Raw genomic sequence first — 19085 nt, 5'->3', positions numbered from 1 at the left:
ATTAGTAGTAAATCTCCATCACGTGCTTTCAGATGGATACACAGAGCCGTAGATCACTGACAAGATATGCAATATCGCGTTCATAATCGCAAATGAGTCGCATTCGATTATGAACGCGATATTGCGCAGCTTGTCAGTGTACGTGTTTTTATTAATGCCATTCTATAGCACTTGTCAACTAAATGAATGTAACATGGCAAAGATGAATGCACTTTTGGAAGTTGAATGTAAGGGAAATGTCATTTTGGAATTTCTGTGGTCTAATGTGATGTTGTTCATGATGAAATTTTCGTTTATTGTTGTAATTAATTTATAGCATTAACAAGATGACCCGTTGAATTCATTTTGGGAGCGATGACTGATTTTTAGTCTGAATGTATTTTTAGTCCAGTGCCTGCATATAAGATTAGTATTGACCAAGTTCAGAGGCTGTCATATGTGGATTAACCATGTTGTGTATTTTCAACAGTTTCAATATGAAAAATAACTTTTATATTGATTCAATGGATTTATTGCATTTTGAAAAAAAAAAATGTGTCATGGATTTATTGCATTTTGGGAAAAAAAATAATTCAATTTTATAATAAATCTTTGAAAATCAAAATCTGGATTTGAATTTTTAATGTTATTATAACCTAAAGATGCTATGTGAAAGTTTGAAACAGAAAATAGTGGTTTTCATCTTGCCACTTTCTTGGTAAAGAAAAACACATTTTTACTCAAATTAATCAAAATGGATTTATAGCGTTTTGGAACCAAACTCTTCATATTTTGAAGAATGCTGGTAATCAAACAGTTGGTGGTCCCCATTGACTTCCATAGTATATCTTTCCTTACAATGGAAGTCAATGAGGACCTACAGGATTCTACATGATAGAATTTTCATTTTTGGGTGAACTAACCTTTAACCCGGCTTATCATCATTCTGAATGCTGAAGCTGTGGCGCAATGTTTTGCAGTGTTACTTTGCTTTTGCAGTGTTAAATATAGAAGTTGTTTCCACCATAGGATAAAAAATTTAAAAGGTCATTGCGACTTTTTATCTCACAATTTGAATTTTTCCTTTAAATTCTAAGTTAATATCTCACAATTCAGAATTTTTTCTGAATTGTGAGATATAAAGTCACAAATTTCAATGCTATCTCACAAACAATTTATACGTATTTTATGAGGTGGCTAATTTGTACGAATTCATACGACCTCACTCGCATGATTTTGTACGATTTGTGTGAGGGGTAGGTATTGGGGTTGTCCTTCATACAAATTCCTACAAATTTGCCAGTTCGTAAAATACGTACAGTTTTTCACAAATCGTACGAATTCGTACAAATAAGCCATCTCATCAGAAATGTATGAATTGCCGTGAGATTGGTTAAAATTTTTGAAATATAAACAATTGCAAGGGGAAAAAATGTCAGAATTGTGATTAAAAGTTACAAAAGAGTTGTGAGATGTGAGCTCAATGGTGTCTGAAAATAAGTCAGACTTGCGAAATATAAACTCAAAACTGAGATATATATATAATCTCAGAATGCAGGAAAGAAAGTCTGAGTTCATGATTAAGATCCTTTTGCCTGGGGTTTAAAATTACCCAGGATGAGTGAAAGAACTAAAGTGAAATATGAAGATTCAACCCCCAAAAAGGGGTTGTTGGTCTTCATGACTGAACCCTCCTCTGGTTTAATTGTTCTCATAAATTACGACTGGGATAAAAGCTCCAATTAGAGGGCAATTAAATCAGTAGGTAGTGTGATCTGTGGTGACAAATTGCATTTAGCCCTTGTGCTTCGGTCTAGCAGGTGGCTTCGGCAAGCAGAGTTGTCAACTCTAATGAGAAACGCTGGATAGATTGGAGGTTTTATAAATCATCGACCGTGACGATGCTGCACACAACAGCAGGGGCGCAGGGCTTGCTAGCCGTAGCCCCAGGCTCTCTTTCAATACATAAAGCACTGAGACATGTGGGAGGAAGAAGGAACAGGAGTGGGAGTATTAACTTTAGACAGCAGGGAAAATGAGGACAGCTCTGAAGAGAAGAAGGACAGGAGGAGGGAAAGAGCGAGAGCGAAATTGTAGCTTTCAGGCTGAAACGTAAAGTTAATGTTTTGTTCTGCTAAATGAGGCTGAAATTAAAGCAGCATCTGATGCCAGTTAGAGTGAATTAAAGTATGAATGAGAGAGATCTGTGCAGAGAAAAACAGTCTGGCATGCAACACAACAGCTTAAGATGTATGGAGAGGTGCTGGCCAACATGTAATAGATGGAGAGGTAAACACAGCTGACAGGTTAATGTTTTTAGACACAGCACAGCTTTTAACTCCTGAACAACAGAAATACAATTCACCATTAGACAAACAGCCATCATGTGTCCATAACTGAAATAATGTCTTAATTTTTATGCCTCAATTCATTAACAAAACAAATTGCTCACCAAAAATTTAACATTTTGTCATCATTTACTCACCCCCATGTCGTCCCAAACCTGTATATCTGTATATCACATACATCTTTATGTGGATCATAAAGCAGATATTTTGAAAAATGTCTCCAGTGGGAGACATTGCACGAACAACAACAACAACAAAAACAACTTAATGCAACAATATTTGGGGTCGGTAAGATTGTAGAATGAAAGAATGCTCACCAAGGCTACAGAAAAACAGTGAAATATTATTACTTAAATAATTTAAAATAATTTTAATATACTTTCAATTGCAATTTATTCCTGTGATGCCGATGATGAATTTTCAGCATCATTACTCCAGTGTTCAGTGTCACATAATCATTTAGAAATCATTCTAATATATTGATTTGGTTATTAATATTTTTTGTGGAAACCATGATTTATTTATTTATTTATTTTTAAATAATTCTTCAATGCATTTGCAGAATGTTCAAAGGAACAGCATTTATTTGAAACAGTAATCTTATGAAAAAAAATATATATAAATGTCTTTACTGTCACTTTTGATCAATTTAATACATACTAGCAGAACAAAAGTATTAAATACTTTATAAAAATGACTTCAAGCATTTGAATGGTAGTTCAGATTAGATTGTGTTACTTAGATATAATGTTGTGCATTGTCAGTTTAAGAGTAGATAGATAGATAGATAGATAGATGATAGATAGATAGATAGATAGATAGATAGATAGATAGATAGATAGACCACCAAAGTTCAGTCATACAGTATCACACAATGCTGACTGACTTACTGAGGCATATTCAAGTTAGAAAGCTATTAATAAATTAACATAGAGAAAAAAAAAAGAGATTTCCAATAACTTCAGAAAAATTACTCAAGCAGGAAATCAACTTATAAGCCAGCTGAATTAAAATGTGTGATACAATTAAAAGTTAAATATGTCTTCCTGCATTTGTGTTTAGTTTATCGTACAAGGAAATAACTTTTTACATTACTCACTTAAAAGCACAGCCGTGACAGACTGAAGGAAATCAGATCCATGACTAGAATAAATCAGGGGCAAAGGCAGGTAAAATGAAGCGATGTTGCGTGACACAGGCAGTCAGAGCTGCATTTGTGTGGGCATTTGTGTCAGGCAAGCTGTAGGCAAGATATACATGTATAGGAGGTACAAAGAATTCTGTGACATCAATTACAAGATGTTTCAGTTCATGGAATGGATTGACATATAAAGGAAGGTGACAACAGTTACTGTTATAAAATCCCTTTGAACAGCAGCAATAAGACATGCAAATGAATGTGCTGTTGTTGAGGCTGAATCTCAAATGGAAGACCTCATGAAATGTCTTGACAAGTGCTTGTATTTGTTATTCAATCATAATTTTTCTTCTATTGAATCATGTTTTTAGCCAATAGGCTTTTTTATTATTACAGTCTAGTGAAACTATGAAGAAAAGGAAATTCATGTTCAAGAAAGCATTTGTAAGTGCCTCAGAAAAAATAAAATCAATATTCTCATTGTCATCAATAATTATGATGACATGTTGATGGCTAACTGCTAAAAGACATGGATTAAAAGCCACAAGTGTCAAATTTCATGAGGCCTGTAGAAAGAAAGCGCATTAGGACAAAATATTTTTCCAAAACTAAAAATGTTCATTGGATAGTTCACCTAAAAATGAATATTCCGTCACTATTTACTCACCTCATGTCATTTTAAACCTGTATGATTTTCATTCTTCTGCAAAACGCAAAGGAAAATAAAGGTCACTTTAATAAGGTCTTCACTTCAGTATCTTTTTTTGCGTATATTGTTTGCAACACAGTTGGAAAATATTCATCCACACATCATTACAGTGACCTATGTTTAATCATGAGGTGTTTAAACAATTACACGCTCAAGGAAAAATCTCTAGAGCGTGCTTAAGATGTTATGAAGTCATAACCCAGTCTCTCAACGACAATTGCTATGAGACTCCTAGATGTGAAGCCTCTAATGTGACAGCAATAACGTGATGACATCAGCCAGAGCAAGATTAATGAAAGCAGCCAGAGAAAGCTATAGTCAGCAGCAGGGAAAATGTTCACTGCCACAGAAAGGCCCATATCTATACAAGTCTTTGAAACAGGGTCATATTCCCTTATGCAGAGTTAAATGTCACTGATGAGCGACACGTTTTCTCAATGCTCCCTTGTCTCTGGGGTAGACAATGACCATGTGATCTTGCACTGTCGAGCATTTCCCAACAGCCTCAAAGTCTCCAAAGAAATGACACAAATGAGATCAAACTGGATTCTCATGGCATGTGACTTTTTGGGAGTCACAGAGGATTTATGGGAGCTAATTGTTTTTGCTGCTTAGGCCTCAAGCAGCTAATAATGACTATAAATGCGATAATGTCTACTACATGGCTACTCATCCCAAAAATAAATATGTGGACATGAAATCTTAATCTGACGTCTTAACCCCCTGGTATTGTTCATTTCCAATAGTGGTCATTTTTTGACCATGAACAGTACAAGTGTGACTATTTTTTAAATACCATTTAGCCTTTTTAATTAATGTCCACAATTTTTATTTTGTGCTCAAACAGCAAATGCCACAAAAGTCACCAAGTTTCATAACATTCCAATGATGTGAAACATTAAAAAAAACAAAATGGGTCTAAAATGACCAAACAGTACAGTTCAGTTAAAGGGATAGTTCACCCAAAAATGTCAATTCTGTCATTAATTACTCATCCTCATGTTGTTCCAAACCTGTAAGACCTCCGTTCATATACGTTGTTTACATTCAGATCAAAGCATAAACAGCGTATCCGCGTACATATGTTGAATGCATTGTTTACGTATGTGATACTCTCCAAAATGGCGCTATAGGGTGACGAATAGGAGACGAATTGTTGAATAAAGTCGTTATTTTTGTTTTCTTTGTGCACAAAACGTATTCTTGTAGCTTCGTAAAATTACGGTTGAACTACTGATGTTACATGGATTATTTACACGATCAAGGTTTCTGGACCTTGATCGTGTTAGGACACTTGCTGTCTATGGGAGGGTCAGAGAGCTCTCGGAATGCATCAACAATATCTTAATTTGTGTTCCGAAGATGAACGGAGGTCTTAAAGGTTTGGAACGACATGAGAGTGAGTAATTAATGACAGAATTTTCATTTTTGGGTGAACTAACAGTGCTGAAGTTCTCTTAAGTAATTTTCACTACAATCTATAACTGAAATGCATATGGCGTCATTTGCGTTTGTATGAAACAAGAGCAGGCAAGTCATGTAATATGAGAGACATTATGTAAGCATTAAATATCCAAATATTTCAGTTGGACAATGATGGACAATAATATTCAGTTTTTTTTGTTGTTTTTTTATAGTTTATCAAGTGGGAGAAATTGCATTATGTCCAATATAGTACATGCTGTATATAGCAAGCAATTATATACATATTTGAAATTAATGTTGTTTGTGTGTACTTGTGTGTAGCATAACTCTTAACTAATAGTTGCAGACCTGATTTTCTTACAATGCCGGTTTCAGTTACCTGGATGAGCAGTCTGATACTGTAAGGTGAATTCCAATTGTAAGTGAACATCACTACGAACACAAATGGACTTGTGTTTGAATAGACTGCCAATGTCAGTTTACAAAGCCGTGTAAAAAGCTCAGAAAACATTTCCATCTTACTGCCATCTCAGTAAAAGTCCTGCAAGCATTAAACATGCTTAGGAGCTTGTGCTGTATGCAAATTTGTTTAGAGTAGCTGGTTATGTCTATTTCGATTACAATACCCAGAATGTCAGTCTTAACTGTGAGATCTGTTCCATCCATCCTAATTGTGGTCTCACTGAGTGACAGCTTAATTAAAGGACTGACATATTCTGTCAAACCCTGAGAGAGGAAACAACATTGTTGTTAGTATGCTTCATGTGTCGACTGTGAGTGAATTCCCTCAAGTGAATATTTCCGCTTAAATTAATTTGCTGCCAAAGGGAGCTGGTTATGTCACTTTTCATTTTAAGATGGAATTATTAAGACTGGAATTCTTCATGAATCTCAAAGTTGGTGGAATAGCTTAAAAATATAGAAGTGTCAGTCATATGAGGATGATGTCAAAAGTCCTTTGAGTGGTCATACTGAATACTTTATATTGTGTATATATAAAGCTATATTTATAAATATAATGTCACTGAATTTACCATCAAAGCACCTTCACAGATTTTTCATTATGACAAATTTTTTTTTCTTCAGTGTTGCCATTTTAACCTTAAAAGTTAAAGGGGTAACCTAACACTGACCCAACAGGGTGTGATTTTTATTATTATTTTTTTTAAGCCAAAGGTTTGGTTTCTGACTGTCAATCTCATATTTTGTTTTAAATAAAAACAGGTTATAAATGGGCCAATACATTTACTACAGCATTTTGTCCTAAATCAGAGAGGTAAAAACATTTTGCTGGCCCTGTCTGCAAAGGTCATTGCTAAATAATCTGCAAAAATTACCAGAAAATTAAAATAATAAATAGTTTTATAATAAATCATTTTAATACACAGAAAATAAAGCAAAAAACAAGATGCCTTTTCTTTGAAGAAAACCATTAAATCCAGTACAGGTCATTTTGAAACCTTGAATACAGGCATGAAATAGAAATTCATGAAATTAAAATTCACCCTTTCTTTTTTCTAAAGGGATTTATTGTGAATGATTCATCCATGCAGGTTTCATAAAAAAAAATGACCTTGTCATTTTTATTTAAAATATCAAAATTCGATCTTCCAGTGAAAACAAAAATCTTCACCAATCATTTATTCGACTTAAACTCTGGCCCTTTCCTTCAAAGTTGCATTCAGATTTGACACCATACAATTAATATCCAAAGGATAAACCAAGTCTCCAACCTACAATTTTTTTCCCCCTTGAATAATCAGTTTAATTCGGATGTTTTTTAGGCAGTGTTGGGGAGTGTACTTAAAAATGTGTACTTAAATTACAGTTACTTATGAAAATGTTAAAGATTACAAAGGGGGTTACATCTGAATATTTTCACATGTGTACAGATTTGATTGATTTCTTTCCCAAATTGCATTGACTGCTCTAAAATATGAGACACCAGTGTTTCAGGAGTTTAGGACACAGAATAGGATACAAGCTTATTCAAAAACTGTTTTATTTCCTGTTTGGGTTTATGCATATGCTTTATTTTTTAAGCTTAACACTTTTTTCCAAAGCATTGCTAGATGTCAGTGTTACCTGTCATGGCTATGCAAAGGTTTTGAAAAGGTTTTTCAAAAGGTTTTCAAAACAGTCTCATAGCTATTAAACTATATCTTAAGATTTTAAATCTGTATTTAACCGCAGAATGATCTCAAAGTAAACATAGCTGCTAAAGTCTGATTTTGTGGTGGCTGTGCTTTAAATTAAATAATTATAATCTTAATTCAAGAGAAGAGGGATTTTGAAAGTCTGACACTATCCAGTGTTGAGTCCAACTATAAAGTTAAATGTTTGAAACCTGCCTGCTTCAAATGTTTGAAAATGATTAATATTTGAAAACATTTGTTAAAAATTTAGAAAAGTAGGCCTAATCAAATGTAATCAGTTACATTACTTTAATAAAGTAATTGAGAGTTACACTACTATTACATTTTAAATAGGGCAACTTCTAATCTGTAACCTATTACATTTCCAAAGTAACCTTCCCAACACTGTTTTTAGGTGATGCATTCTAGGGTCAAGTAGGTGGAAACTAAGGCGTTTTATATACAGTATACACTGTGTTCCGGGTGTCAAGTCACATTGAGGACAGTATCTCCCGAGAGAGCTCTTGGAATATGTACATTAGCCAGCTGGTCATGTCTTCTGTCCCTGGCCACCTGTGCTAAAGGCTGAAATGAACATCCTCATGGGAACAACAATAAAAAAAAGTGAAGAAAATGATGAGGCAATGTACCCAGAGAATTCAAAGTCAAATCACCAGAAAATAAGATCTGCCTTAATGGCACAAAAAGTCTGCAAATCCCAGACAAAAGCTCCTTGCACTCTGGATTGCCATTAGGTATAATAGTATATTCCGGGATGTGGAGCAGTCAAAGGCGTTGTTGCCAGGGGAACCATCTATAGATAGTATATAAGATGTTGTATACACATGAACAACAAAGGCTTCCTTAGGGCTTAAAGGAACAGTTCACCAAAAATTAATACTTGCTGAAAATTACTCACCCTCAGGCTAGCCGAGTTTATTTCTTCATTCGAAGATTAATTTAGCATTACACACTCTGCAGTGTGAATGGGTGCCGTCAGAATGAGAGTCCAAACAGCTGATAAAATCATCACAACAATCCCCAAGTAAATGACACGACCATCAATTAATGTATTGTGAAATGAAAAGCTGCATTTTAAGAAACAAGTCCATAATTAAGTTGTTTTAACATCGATTCTGGCCAAAATATGAGTCCATAAACCATAATAATGCTTGCTTAAGTGAAAAAGTTCGTCCCCTGTTGTCCTCTCACATCAAAATCCACCAACATATTATTTTAATACTGTTTTCGCGTGTAAACAGAGCTTGATTTGTGCATATTTCTCTCCTGATTCAGACAAGATGACTTTTGCTCTGGAGAAAGCAATATTATGGATACAGGACTTTATTCTTATAGTATAGCCTATACTTTATTTTTATAGTGTTTTAGATGGAAGCAACAGTTTGATATTAAAAACATCTTGATGGATTTTACTTCACAAGATTGATGGTTTGGAGTCGTGTGGATTATTGTGATGTTTTCATTAGATGTTTGAACTCTCATTCTGACGGCACCCATTCACTTCAGAGGATTCACTTCACATTCACTGTTCCGATGAAGAAGCAAACTCATCTCTTGGATGGCCGGTGGGAGTAAATTCTCAGCAAATGTTCATGTTGGGGCAAACGATTGCTTTAACTAAAGTGCTCTTAAAGACATTACAAGTGAGTGAGATTCTATTGATGCTTATTGCATATGCTTATTTTAAACTGATATTTCAAAGGAAAAAAACTTACATACGGATGCTTTAAACTAATGGGAGAAACATATTGATGACTTATTGATCATTTTTTACAGTGAACCAATTCAGAACATTAAAGTGATTTCCCCAGAGACAAAGACAAAAGTGCAAATAAGGTAATCGAATACAGCTTTGCTTGTTTCCTACTACCACTTCATTATGATGTAAGAGAGGAGGTCTATATATATTTAAAAAAAAAAGAGTTGATTCATTCTGAATATTGTAATATCAAAAATAACACACATCTAGCATCAAGTGTACTCAGCCCTTTGGAAAAAGACATGACAAATGAATTTATCCAGTAAATTAGATTGATCTCACTGGGACTGGGTGTCCTCTTCATGTCTCTGTTTTGAACTGTATAAATTCACACTGGGATAGAAACAACGTGTGTGAGCAGCTGTAAGGCAGCTCAGATATTTCTGCCAGTTACAGCAGTGACAGAGCGGCTCTGCACCTGTTTTTCAGGCAACTGGGAGCCAAATGACCCCTGACTAAATGTCTGTACTGCTGAGATAGAGCCTGGCTTAGGGCACAGGTTTGTTGCCATGGCAGTGTACCTGGTTTGCCTGTAGAGATGTTCTACCAAAAAAAATGTGGAGCTGGAGCTTCAGAGGAAATGTTTCAAAAGTGAAATGGCGCCTCTCACAAAACTGAAAGACTAGGTTATAGTTCACATCAAAAACTGAAAGAAATAATTTCAGCATTGTGAGATTCTATTTAAAAAATAGAATAGAATATTGGCTGACTGAGTATTTAACATTTCAGATAATCGAATTAATTGGATTTACTTGTGAACTAAAGGTGCAATACAAAAAATGTACACTATAAACAAATTAATGATTTATCAGCATGGCAGAAGTCGTTTGAATCTGTCAATACAGGCATGTATTGACTTGCCAAAAGGGTCTTATCATGTCTTCACTATATGTTTTCTTCACTTTTTATTTGTCTTTATTAACCGGGCAATTTGTATTGATGTGAAATGAATTGAATTGTGTGAGGGTACAGAGAGATGTTCTTGGAACAGTTGACTCACTTTGTCTTGCACCTGATGGACTCCTCCCACCAGTGACCACATCGTTATTTACAAAACACACAAAAAAAGAGAAAAGCTTTTCTGACAATACAATGCAGTACAGTACAGAAAAAAAAAATGATTAGACAATTTTTAAGAATCTTCTGAATTTAATTCATTAAGCATTGCAGCACAGTTCAAACTATCCGTTTGATTTCCTCAGTATGAATTAAATGTCAACACTTTCTCTGTTTAGATATTGAACAATACTGCCACCTAGAGTTGAAATGCAGTATTCATAATACACAGGCTGAAATATTACACTGCCAACAGTAGTTCAACATTGGCAAAACCTATAAAAGATGACATAGATATGGTAGTAAATATTTCAAAACCATCAGAAAATTGATTGAGATACTAGTAAAAAAATAGATACATAAACCTGGATAATGAATGGAAACATGTTCCATGTTGAAAAACTCAGTGTTTATTATTACATTTATTCTAGATTGAAATAAGACTACAAGGCTTCGGAAAGTAACTTCGGAGAGTTTCATTTGGAATGTTGAATGGTTGTTGTCTTCAGATTTGTGGACAAATATTTTTCCTGGCCTTCATTTCATTTCAATGTGTACATGTAAATACAGTGCAATTTTATTTTACTCGATATAAAAATACAACTTATTTATCTCAAGTGATAAAATGAATCCTAGCAAAAACATAAAAAGAAGTTCAAGAAATGGCTGAAAAAGGTAAAAAGGCTGTGCAAGATTGTTTTGGTAAAACACCATTTCCAATTGATATATAAATGGATATATAAAACATTTTTGGAATGGAAATAGATTTTTAAAAGGTCATATATGTAAATCCTACCCATTAAAAATACCAAAATCATCAATCACTCAGAAAAAAATAGGCCATTGTTTTCAAGACCTCTTACACTCTTGGGTTCAGCAGTTACGACATGGAAATTATGTTTTGGGGAATGTAAAAGTGATTTGTATTGCTTAAAGGAATAGTTCAATAGTAAATAAAAAATGCTGTTTATTTACTCACCCTAAAGCCATCCAAGATATAGGTGACTTTTTTCTTCAGTAGAACATTAAAGGTGATTTCTAGCTAAACCCATGGTCTTTGGTAATTCCTACAAGTCACTTTGAGAGGGAAAAAAATCAATACAAAAACACAAAATGAATCCCAGTGGCTCCTGATGATATTTTAAGGTCTTATGAAGTGAAACGATTAGTCTGTGTAAAAAACTGAACATTATTTTGAACATTATTATTACCTGTAATTCATAGCATCAGATAAAAGGTCCCGCATTCTCACTCTTTCTCTCATATGATGTTTGCATGGATGTGAACTGACAATTTAGCATTATATCTATACTTGTATTGTTCAAATGGTACTTTCTTTTGATCCTGTTGTAAACCACAATGGCGCAATTTCACATTCGCACATTTGTCTGAGGCTATGGATTACAGGAAAAAATGTAAATAATGTTCAGTTTCTTGCACAGACCGATCGTTTAGCTTTGTAAGACCTCAATATATCATCAGGAGCCACATGGGTTTATTTTGTGTTTTTTATCTGAAAAATGATGCTACCTCTTCTTGACTAGAATTTTATAAATCACAAAGGATGATGGGCTCAGCTAAAAATTTATACTGGAGAAAGAAAGTCACCTACATCTTGGATAGCCTAAGGGGTGAGTAAATAAAAAAAAATTATGTGAAGTATTCCTTTAACGTTATAATAAAACTTTCATAAAACCACATTGATCCTGTTGTAAACCACAATGGCGCAATTTCACATTCGCACATTTGTCTGAGGCTATGGATTACAGGAAAAAATGTAAATAATGTTCAGTTTCTTGCACAGACCGATCGTTTAGCTTTGTAAGACCTCAATATATCATCAGGAGCCACATGGGTTTATTTTGTGTTTTTTATCTGCAAAATGATGCTACCTCTTCTTGACTAGAATTTTAATCACAAAGGATGATGGGCTCAGCTAAAAATTTATACTGGAGAAAGAAAGTCACTTACATCTTGGATAGCCTAAGGGGTGAGTAAATAAAAAAAAATTATGTGAAGTATTCCTTTAATGTTATAATAAAACTTTCATAAAACCACAAACATAGTCTAGTCTGTAGAGGTCTTGGTAAATATATCACAGATGCTGAGCTGAGTTTTAGAAACCGCCAGTGCTGGATACAGTGGCTCAGTGAACGCATGCTCAAAACTGTAGAGCAAAGAAAGAGAACCCTCCCTGGCCACGCTATAAAAAGACAAGCGACCCTCACTAAAATTCAGCAGCACCCCGACCTTCCAGAGTTCAGCAGAACACACAGGTGAAGCTACCTTATCGTGCAGGGCTTCTACCTTTCCCTTCTCGTAAATTAAACACCAAGAATTAGGGTAGAAACCAATACGGCAGATGTCCTTTTGCCCCTTTCTGCCTATCTGTCCATCACAGACCCCCACTTTCCAGCGGCCCTCATCCAGAGAGACCTCCACTTCCCAGTAGCAGCAGCCTCTGTCTATGGCACGAGAGCCCAGCACCTGAGGGAAAATGTTGAAGCGTGACTCCTGCTCGGGGTAGTCCTGCTGGGTCTCACTGTACTGCACCGTCCTGTTCTCATCTGACAGCAGCAGCTTGGGATGGACAGTATCAGGATCTAGAGTTGGGCTTATCCCATCTGCAGATAGAAACATCAGCTGTCAAACATTATATTTGTGTCTGCCAATCAAGTCTTCCTGTGGCCCCAATTAATATTTTTACTTTACCAGGCAGCATTTTTCATTTTTTTAAATAAGCTTCTTATGCTCAACAGTGCTGCATTTATTTGGTAAAAAATAAAAGTAACAAAAAGTAATATTGTGAAATATGATTACAATTTAAAATATATTTTAATAATGTTTATACCTTTGATTTTCAGGAGTCATTACTCAGTGTCACATGATCTTTCAGAAATCATTCTAACGTGCTGATTTTGTGCTCAAGAAGCATCACTGTTGAAAATAGTTCGGATATTTTGGAAATTTGATCTTTTCAGGATTCTTTGATGAATAGCCAGTTCAAAAGAACGGCATTTATTTGAAATAGAAATATTTTGTAACTTAAATGTCTTTTGATCAATTTAATTCATCCTTGTTTTAATAAGGGATAGTTCACTCAAAAATAAAAATTCTGTCATCATTTACTCACCCTCATGCCATTCCAAACCTGTATGAGTTTTTTTCTTCTGTTGAATTCTGCTGGTCCTTATTGACAATACTATATGCAAGTCAATGAGGACCAGAAGCTGTTTTATTACCCATATTCTTCAAAATCTCTTCTTTTGTGTTCAGAAAAGAAACTCATACAGGTTTGGAACAACTTGTGAGTAAGTAAATAATGAATGAGTAGATTAATTATCCCTTTAATATAATACTAATTCTTTTAAAAATGCAACTGAAGAAAACTGTAGGTGGTACACACATTACAAATATTTACAAAACAATTATTATACTGTATAGCATATATTTGTACAATTACTGACATACATTGATCAGTGGACTCATCCCCCTCCAAAAAAAAGCTTTGAAATGCTTCAATTAAATTGTCAGTCATACAAATAGTGAGACAGTTCAGTCATTTAAAAATAGTGTTACAACTCCACTCGCCCTCATAGGCACGCCGGATCTGTTTGCTACGTTGTTGTGATTTGATCTGAACGAAAACAGCGTATCCGTGTGACACAGCTGACACAGAACAGCATACGCTGTTTACGTCCAGCGGATATTCTCCAAAATGGCGCTACAGGGTGACGCGGAGGAGAGGAATTGTTGAATAAAGTTTGTTTTTTTTTCTTTTGTGCACAAAAAGTATTCCCGTAGCTTCGTATAGTTGCGGTTGAACCCCTGATGTCACATGGATTATTTTACAGATCTCTTTGCTACGTTTCTGGACTTGGGAACATTTCAGTTGCATTGCTGTCTATGCAGGGTCAGACAGCTCTCAGATTCCATCAAAAATATCTTAATTTGTGTTCCGAAGATGAACGAGGGTCTTACGGGTTTGAAACGACATGAGGGTGAGTAATTAATGACAGAATTTTCATTTTTGGGTGAACTATCCCTTTAACCAACAACCTGGAAACAACCTAGAGCAATCAAAATATTAGACAGCAGCATTACTGGAAAACAAAGCTAAATCTCAAAATCATTTTTTGCTAAAAAAAAAAAATGTCTTAAATCACTTTAATGAGCTTGTTCTGAATTCATATCATCACTATAGGTCATTTTATACTTTTTTAGATGTTATTCCAGTATTATAGTATGATTTATACTGTGAAGTGTGTAAAAGACTCACACAGCAGTCTGAAAGGGTCTCGATGAGGCAGTGATATGAGCACAGTCTCCAGTCTCCTCTCGGTCCAATCATTAAGACAGTCCAGCCGGTTATGGTTTATCTCATCGTGAGTCTCAAGATTTTGTACAGGATCAGACAATTCAGTCAGTCTGGAGGAGGACATCAGTTTTACTTAATAAACATAATTATATTATAATCAACAAATATTTGAACCATTTTACTTACTGTCCTGCCATCTTGCTGTATTCCTGAAATAACCAGTAAAAATTGCATTACATATATGCATTACTAAAATAAAGTAAAAAAAAAAAAAGAAAAAAAAAGAAGGATATTTTCTATTGAATATTTCGATCAGTTTAAGATCACTGCTGCTTGTCATACCATGATGAAGGTCTGGTCTTGGTACTGTGACGCCCCTTCAGCATTGGTCATTCCCTGCAGGGTGTTTAATATACTCTGGCTAGATATCAAGGCACCCTGTAATGTGTCCAGCTGCTTTTCAATGCTTCCCAGCACTCTGTCCTCTTCCTGGGTCACACAGAGTAAAGCCTGCTCCTCCTCTTGCTCCAGAGCCACCCGCATGGCCTGATACTGCTGCAATACGGCCGCCCGCATGTCCTCCAGTCCCTCCTGCAAGAATCACAAAACATGAGGGAAGCAAAAGCTCCTGTGCACAGAGTTAGCATTTTATTTGATGCTATTGTATCTTAATTTATTACTTTTATTTATAAAGCTTTTAGTAATTGTAGTACTTTAACTTAAACTTGTTCTAACTTTTTCAATTTCTAATTTTCTTTTAAAGGGGTCATAGGATGCTACATGCATTAACATTTAAAGGAAAATGCTACAAAAACGGCTTGATCTGAAAAGAGCTGTTTTTGACAGGGTAAAAAAGGTGTTTTTTTACACTACCATTGAGAAATTTTAACCAAATTATGTTACAGACTTTTCATTAAGACCCTAAAGAATCATATCAACTTGTGGAAAATGGGCATCCTATGACCCCTTTAAGCGCTTTAAGTTTATGTTTTTATCTAATACTGATATTTTATTTTATTTCAATTAATAAAAATGACTTTAAATAGTTTTAGTTAATAACAATATTGGACAAAGAGACCATAGACCCATGAACAACTTAAAGGGGTAGTTCTTTAAGTTGTTCAAAAGCTCTCGGATTTCATAAAAAAATATCTTAATTTGTGTTCCGAAGATGAACGAAGGTCTTACAGGTTTGGAACGACATGAGGGTGAGTAATTAATGACAGAATTTTAATTTTTGGGTGAAAATAAATAAAAGAAATAACTGTAACAATAAAAACCTCGCTAAACTGCAACAATTAAATCGACAAACATTCTCACACTTACCTGGACACCACGTTTTTTCTCACTGAGCTCAGAGAGTTTCTCTTGAATGGACTTTTCAGTTTTTTGTATTTTTTGCATCTCATCCTTCAGTGAACCCTGAGAAATTAATGCAGATAAACCAATGAGCAACACATTTTTTGAAATAAAGAAATTAATACTCCCATTCAGCAAGTACACATTACTCAAAAGTAAGAGTAAAGGCATTTATAATGCTACAAAAGATTTCGATTTCAAATGAATGTTGTTCTTCATGTGAATTATATTTTAAAATAGAAAGAATTTATGATCAAAATGACTTCAAAAACATTAAATAAATGTTACCAACATTTGAACAATAGTATACTACTAAAAACTACAGGTTTAACCAGAATCTTAATGGGGTGCTATTATGCTTTTTCACTTTTTCAACTTTAGTTAGTCTGTAATGTTGCTGTTTGAGCATAAAAAAGATCTGCAAAGTTACAAAGCTCAAAGTCCAATTCAAAAGGAGATATTTTATTTAACAGAAATCACTTTTCAAAAACTACAACGAACGACTCGTTTGGACTACAACGCATCTTTTCTGGGATTTGTGATATCACAAATATCGACGAATGGGACGAGACCTGGTTGAGCTGCACTAGAGAAGGCAACGAGTGTTATCACTATGTCGGAGACACGTTAGCTTTCCCAAGGCAGACGAACTTAGAGTGGTTACAATCATCCGGGTTTAAATCGCGCTCAAATTGATTTGATTTTGAGCAATATTTTCACTGAAGCTCGCAGCAGGCAGCTATGGTAAGGAGCATGACATTTCCCGACCAGGCGCAGAGTGCTGCCAATCACAACACACACCGGCCCAGCTAACCAATCACAGCACATTTCGTATTTCAGAAGGCGGGCCTTCATTTGATACAGGAACTATTCGAGCCGTTCATGCCAGACTGGGGATAGAGGTGTTGTAATAATGTAAAATATGTGAAAAATAATGTGTTTTTCGAACAACCTAGTATGAGAGCCTGTTCTAGTACACCCCCAAAACAAAATCAAGACTTTGTCTTTGGGGAAAAAAAAAGGGGAAATGGTGTTTAAAAATGCCCAATAGTATCTCACCCTGAGCTCTTGCTCTGCCTCGCGGATGCTGATGCACTCGTGCCCCTTGTGCAGGCCGACCAGGGAACACACAGTGCAAACACACACTGCACATGATCGACAGTAGATCCGGTTCATCTCCTGGTGCTCCTGGCATCTCCACAGAGACACATCCTCCACAGCGTTCACCAGCGGGTGGTTCTGGAAAACCGGCTTTTCCAGGTGTGCCCGCAGGTGCTCGGAGCACATGGAGGCCCCACAAACCAGGCAGGTCTTTACCGCCACCTTCTGTTCTGAACTGGGACAGTAATGGCAAGGCACAGAACTGCTCCTGCAAAGTCTCTCTGAGGATGATGCTGCTGCTGAGATACTGAGGGGCTCTCCACTGTTAAAATCTGTTTCCTGCCTTCCAGGTGTATGAGAGGTGGCATTGACTGCTGGTGAGGGGGTTTTCTCTCCCTGAGGTGTGTTGCTCGTCCTGGGTGAGCCGGTGTCACTGCAGGAAGCCACAGGATGCTGGTCTTGCTGAGGGGAACTTGTGTTCCTCTTGGGAGATGATTCTACACGAGGAGACGTGATCTCTGTGTCTGGAGGTGTGCGTTGTGAGGATGTGTCATTCGTAGAGGTGGTCCCCCAAACCACTGATGGAGACTGGCTTCCAGAAGAGCATTCGTCTGCTGCGGCCTTTCTTTTCCGTGGTATCGATGTGTCTTCATCAGAGTCAATGATTTTGATTACATCATAGTCACTGATGGGGTTATTAGATGGGGCTGAGCCCAGTCTGTGTCCACCAGCGTGGAATGCTGAACTGAACTTCCTCTTCCCGTGCCATTTCTTCGAGTGCCGGCCGTGCAGCTTCTTTCCAAATGGCCAATCTACTTGAAAACATAGTATTACATTAATGTATATAAGTGTTTCTTGGTTATTTATTTTATGGTGTCTTTGTTACAGTGTAATAGACCTTAGTCAGGTTATATTTCATATTTAATTTAAAATTAATTAAAACAAGGCTGTGAGGGAAAGGTATGCACTGTATAAAAGTTCTAGATCAAGTTCTATAATCTTCACAACTTACAACTTTTAAAACACTTTCATGTAATTACTGAGTAATATAAATTATCAACACCGTACTACTTACATACTATAGGGTTAGAGATTGGTTTAGGGCTAGTTACATGTCATAATGCATATTGTACTGTTATTACTAAAATAAGTACATGTAACAGGGACACTGCAAAATAAAGCCCAGCTTTGGGCAATTTTAGTTTTTTTAGGGGTCGACAGATTTCAACTTTTTATTATTGATATATGAATAACAGATTAAAACTGTCTTGGAAACATTTTTCCATGCTTTTATTGTTTGTGATTTACAATTGCAATAATTTCATAATTTCATTTTTAAAATGGATTTTACTTATTTTATATATTTCTTTATTTATATTCAGGGTTGTTTTACCCCATCCTAGACCCTTTCTTCTTAATACTATGAAAATTGAATGTACAATTTTTTAAAACATTTTGACAATGATTTTTCAAAAATGCAATCTCTCAGTTGTGGCATCATTTCCATCACAACATACTATTTTACCCCAAATAATTTTTTATTTTCAGAACTTGTTTATCAAAGTAACTTTCTGTGAAGAGCTTGAGTTGAATTATCTACTGTAATGTATGTTCAAGGTAAATATCACTAAATATTATAGCACAGCATTTCAAATAATTTTGCAATTGTACAATTTTGCAAATATTTTATTTTGATATATATATATATATATATATATATATATATATAATGTGTGT

General features: G+C 35.3%; 1 protein-coding gene across 1 annotated transcript in view; it reads right to left on the bottom strand.

Annotated features, from left to right (window-relative positions):
• Positions 1–12563: 12563 nt before the first annotated feature.
• LOC107691159 (E3 ubiquitin/ISG15 ligase TRIM25-like) overlaps positions 12564–19085 on the bottom strand; it is a 7649-nt gene continuing 1127 nt past the window's right edge. The window contains exons 2-7 of the mRNA XM_016489642.1: positions 17307–18160; positions 16215–16310; positions 15231–15479; positions 15075–15097; positions 14850–14998; positions 12564–13194 (exon numbers count right to left, since the gene is read on the bottom strand). Coding sequence (XP_016345128.1) covers positions 12638–13194; positions 14850–14998; positions 15075–15097; positions 15231–15479; positions 16215–16310; positions 17307–18160 — 1928 coding nt within the window. The 3' untranslated portion in view covers positions 12564–12637. The remainder of the gene's footprint in view (positions 13195–14849; positions 14999–15074; positions 15098–15230; positions 15480–16214; positions 16311–17306; positions 18161–19085) is intronic.

The sequence above is a fragment of the Sinocyclocheilus anshuiensis genome, unplaced genomic scaffold (assembly GCF_001515605.1).
Source record: "Sinocyclocheilus anshuiensis isolate Anshui unplaced genomic scaffold, SAMN03320099.WGS_v1.1 scaffold2, whole genome shotgun sequence".
NCBI classification, from domain to species: domain Eukaryota; kingdom Metazoa; phylum Chordata; class Actinopteri; order Cypriniformes; family Cyprinidae; genus Sinocyclocheilus; species Sinocyclocheilus anshuiensis.
This window is presented reverse-complemented; position numbering and strand designations above follow the sequence as displayed.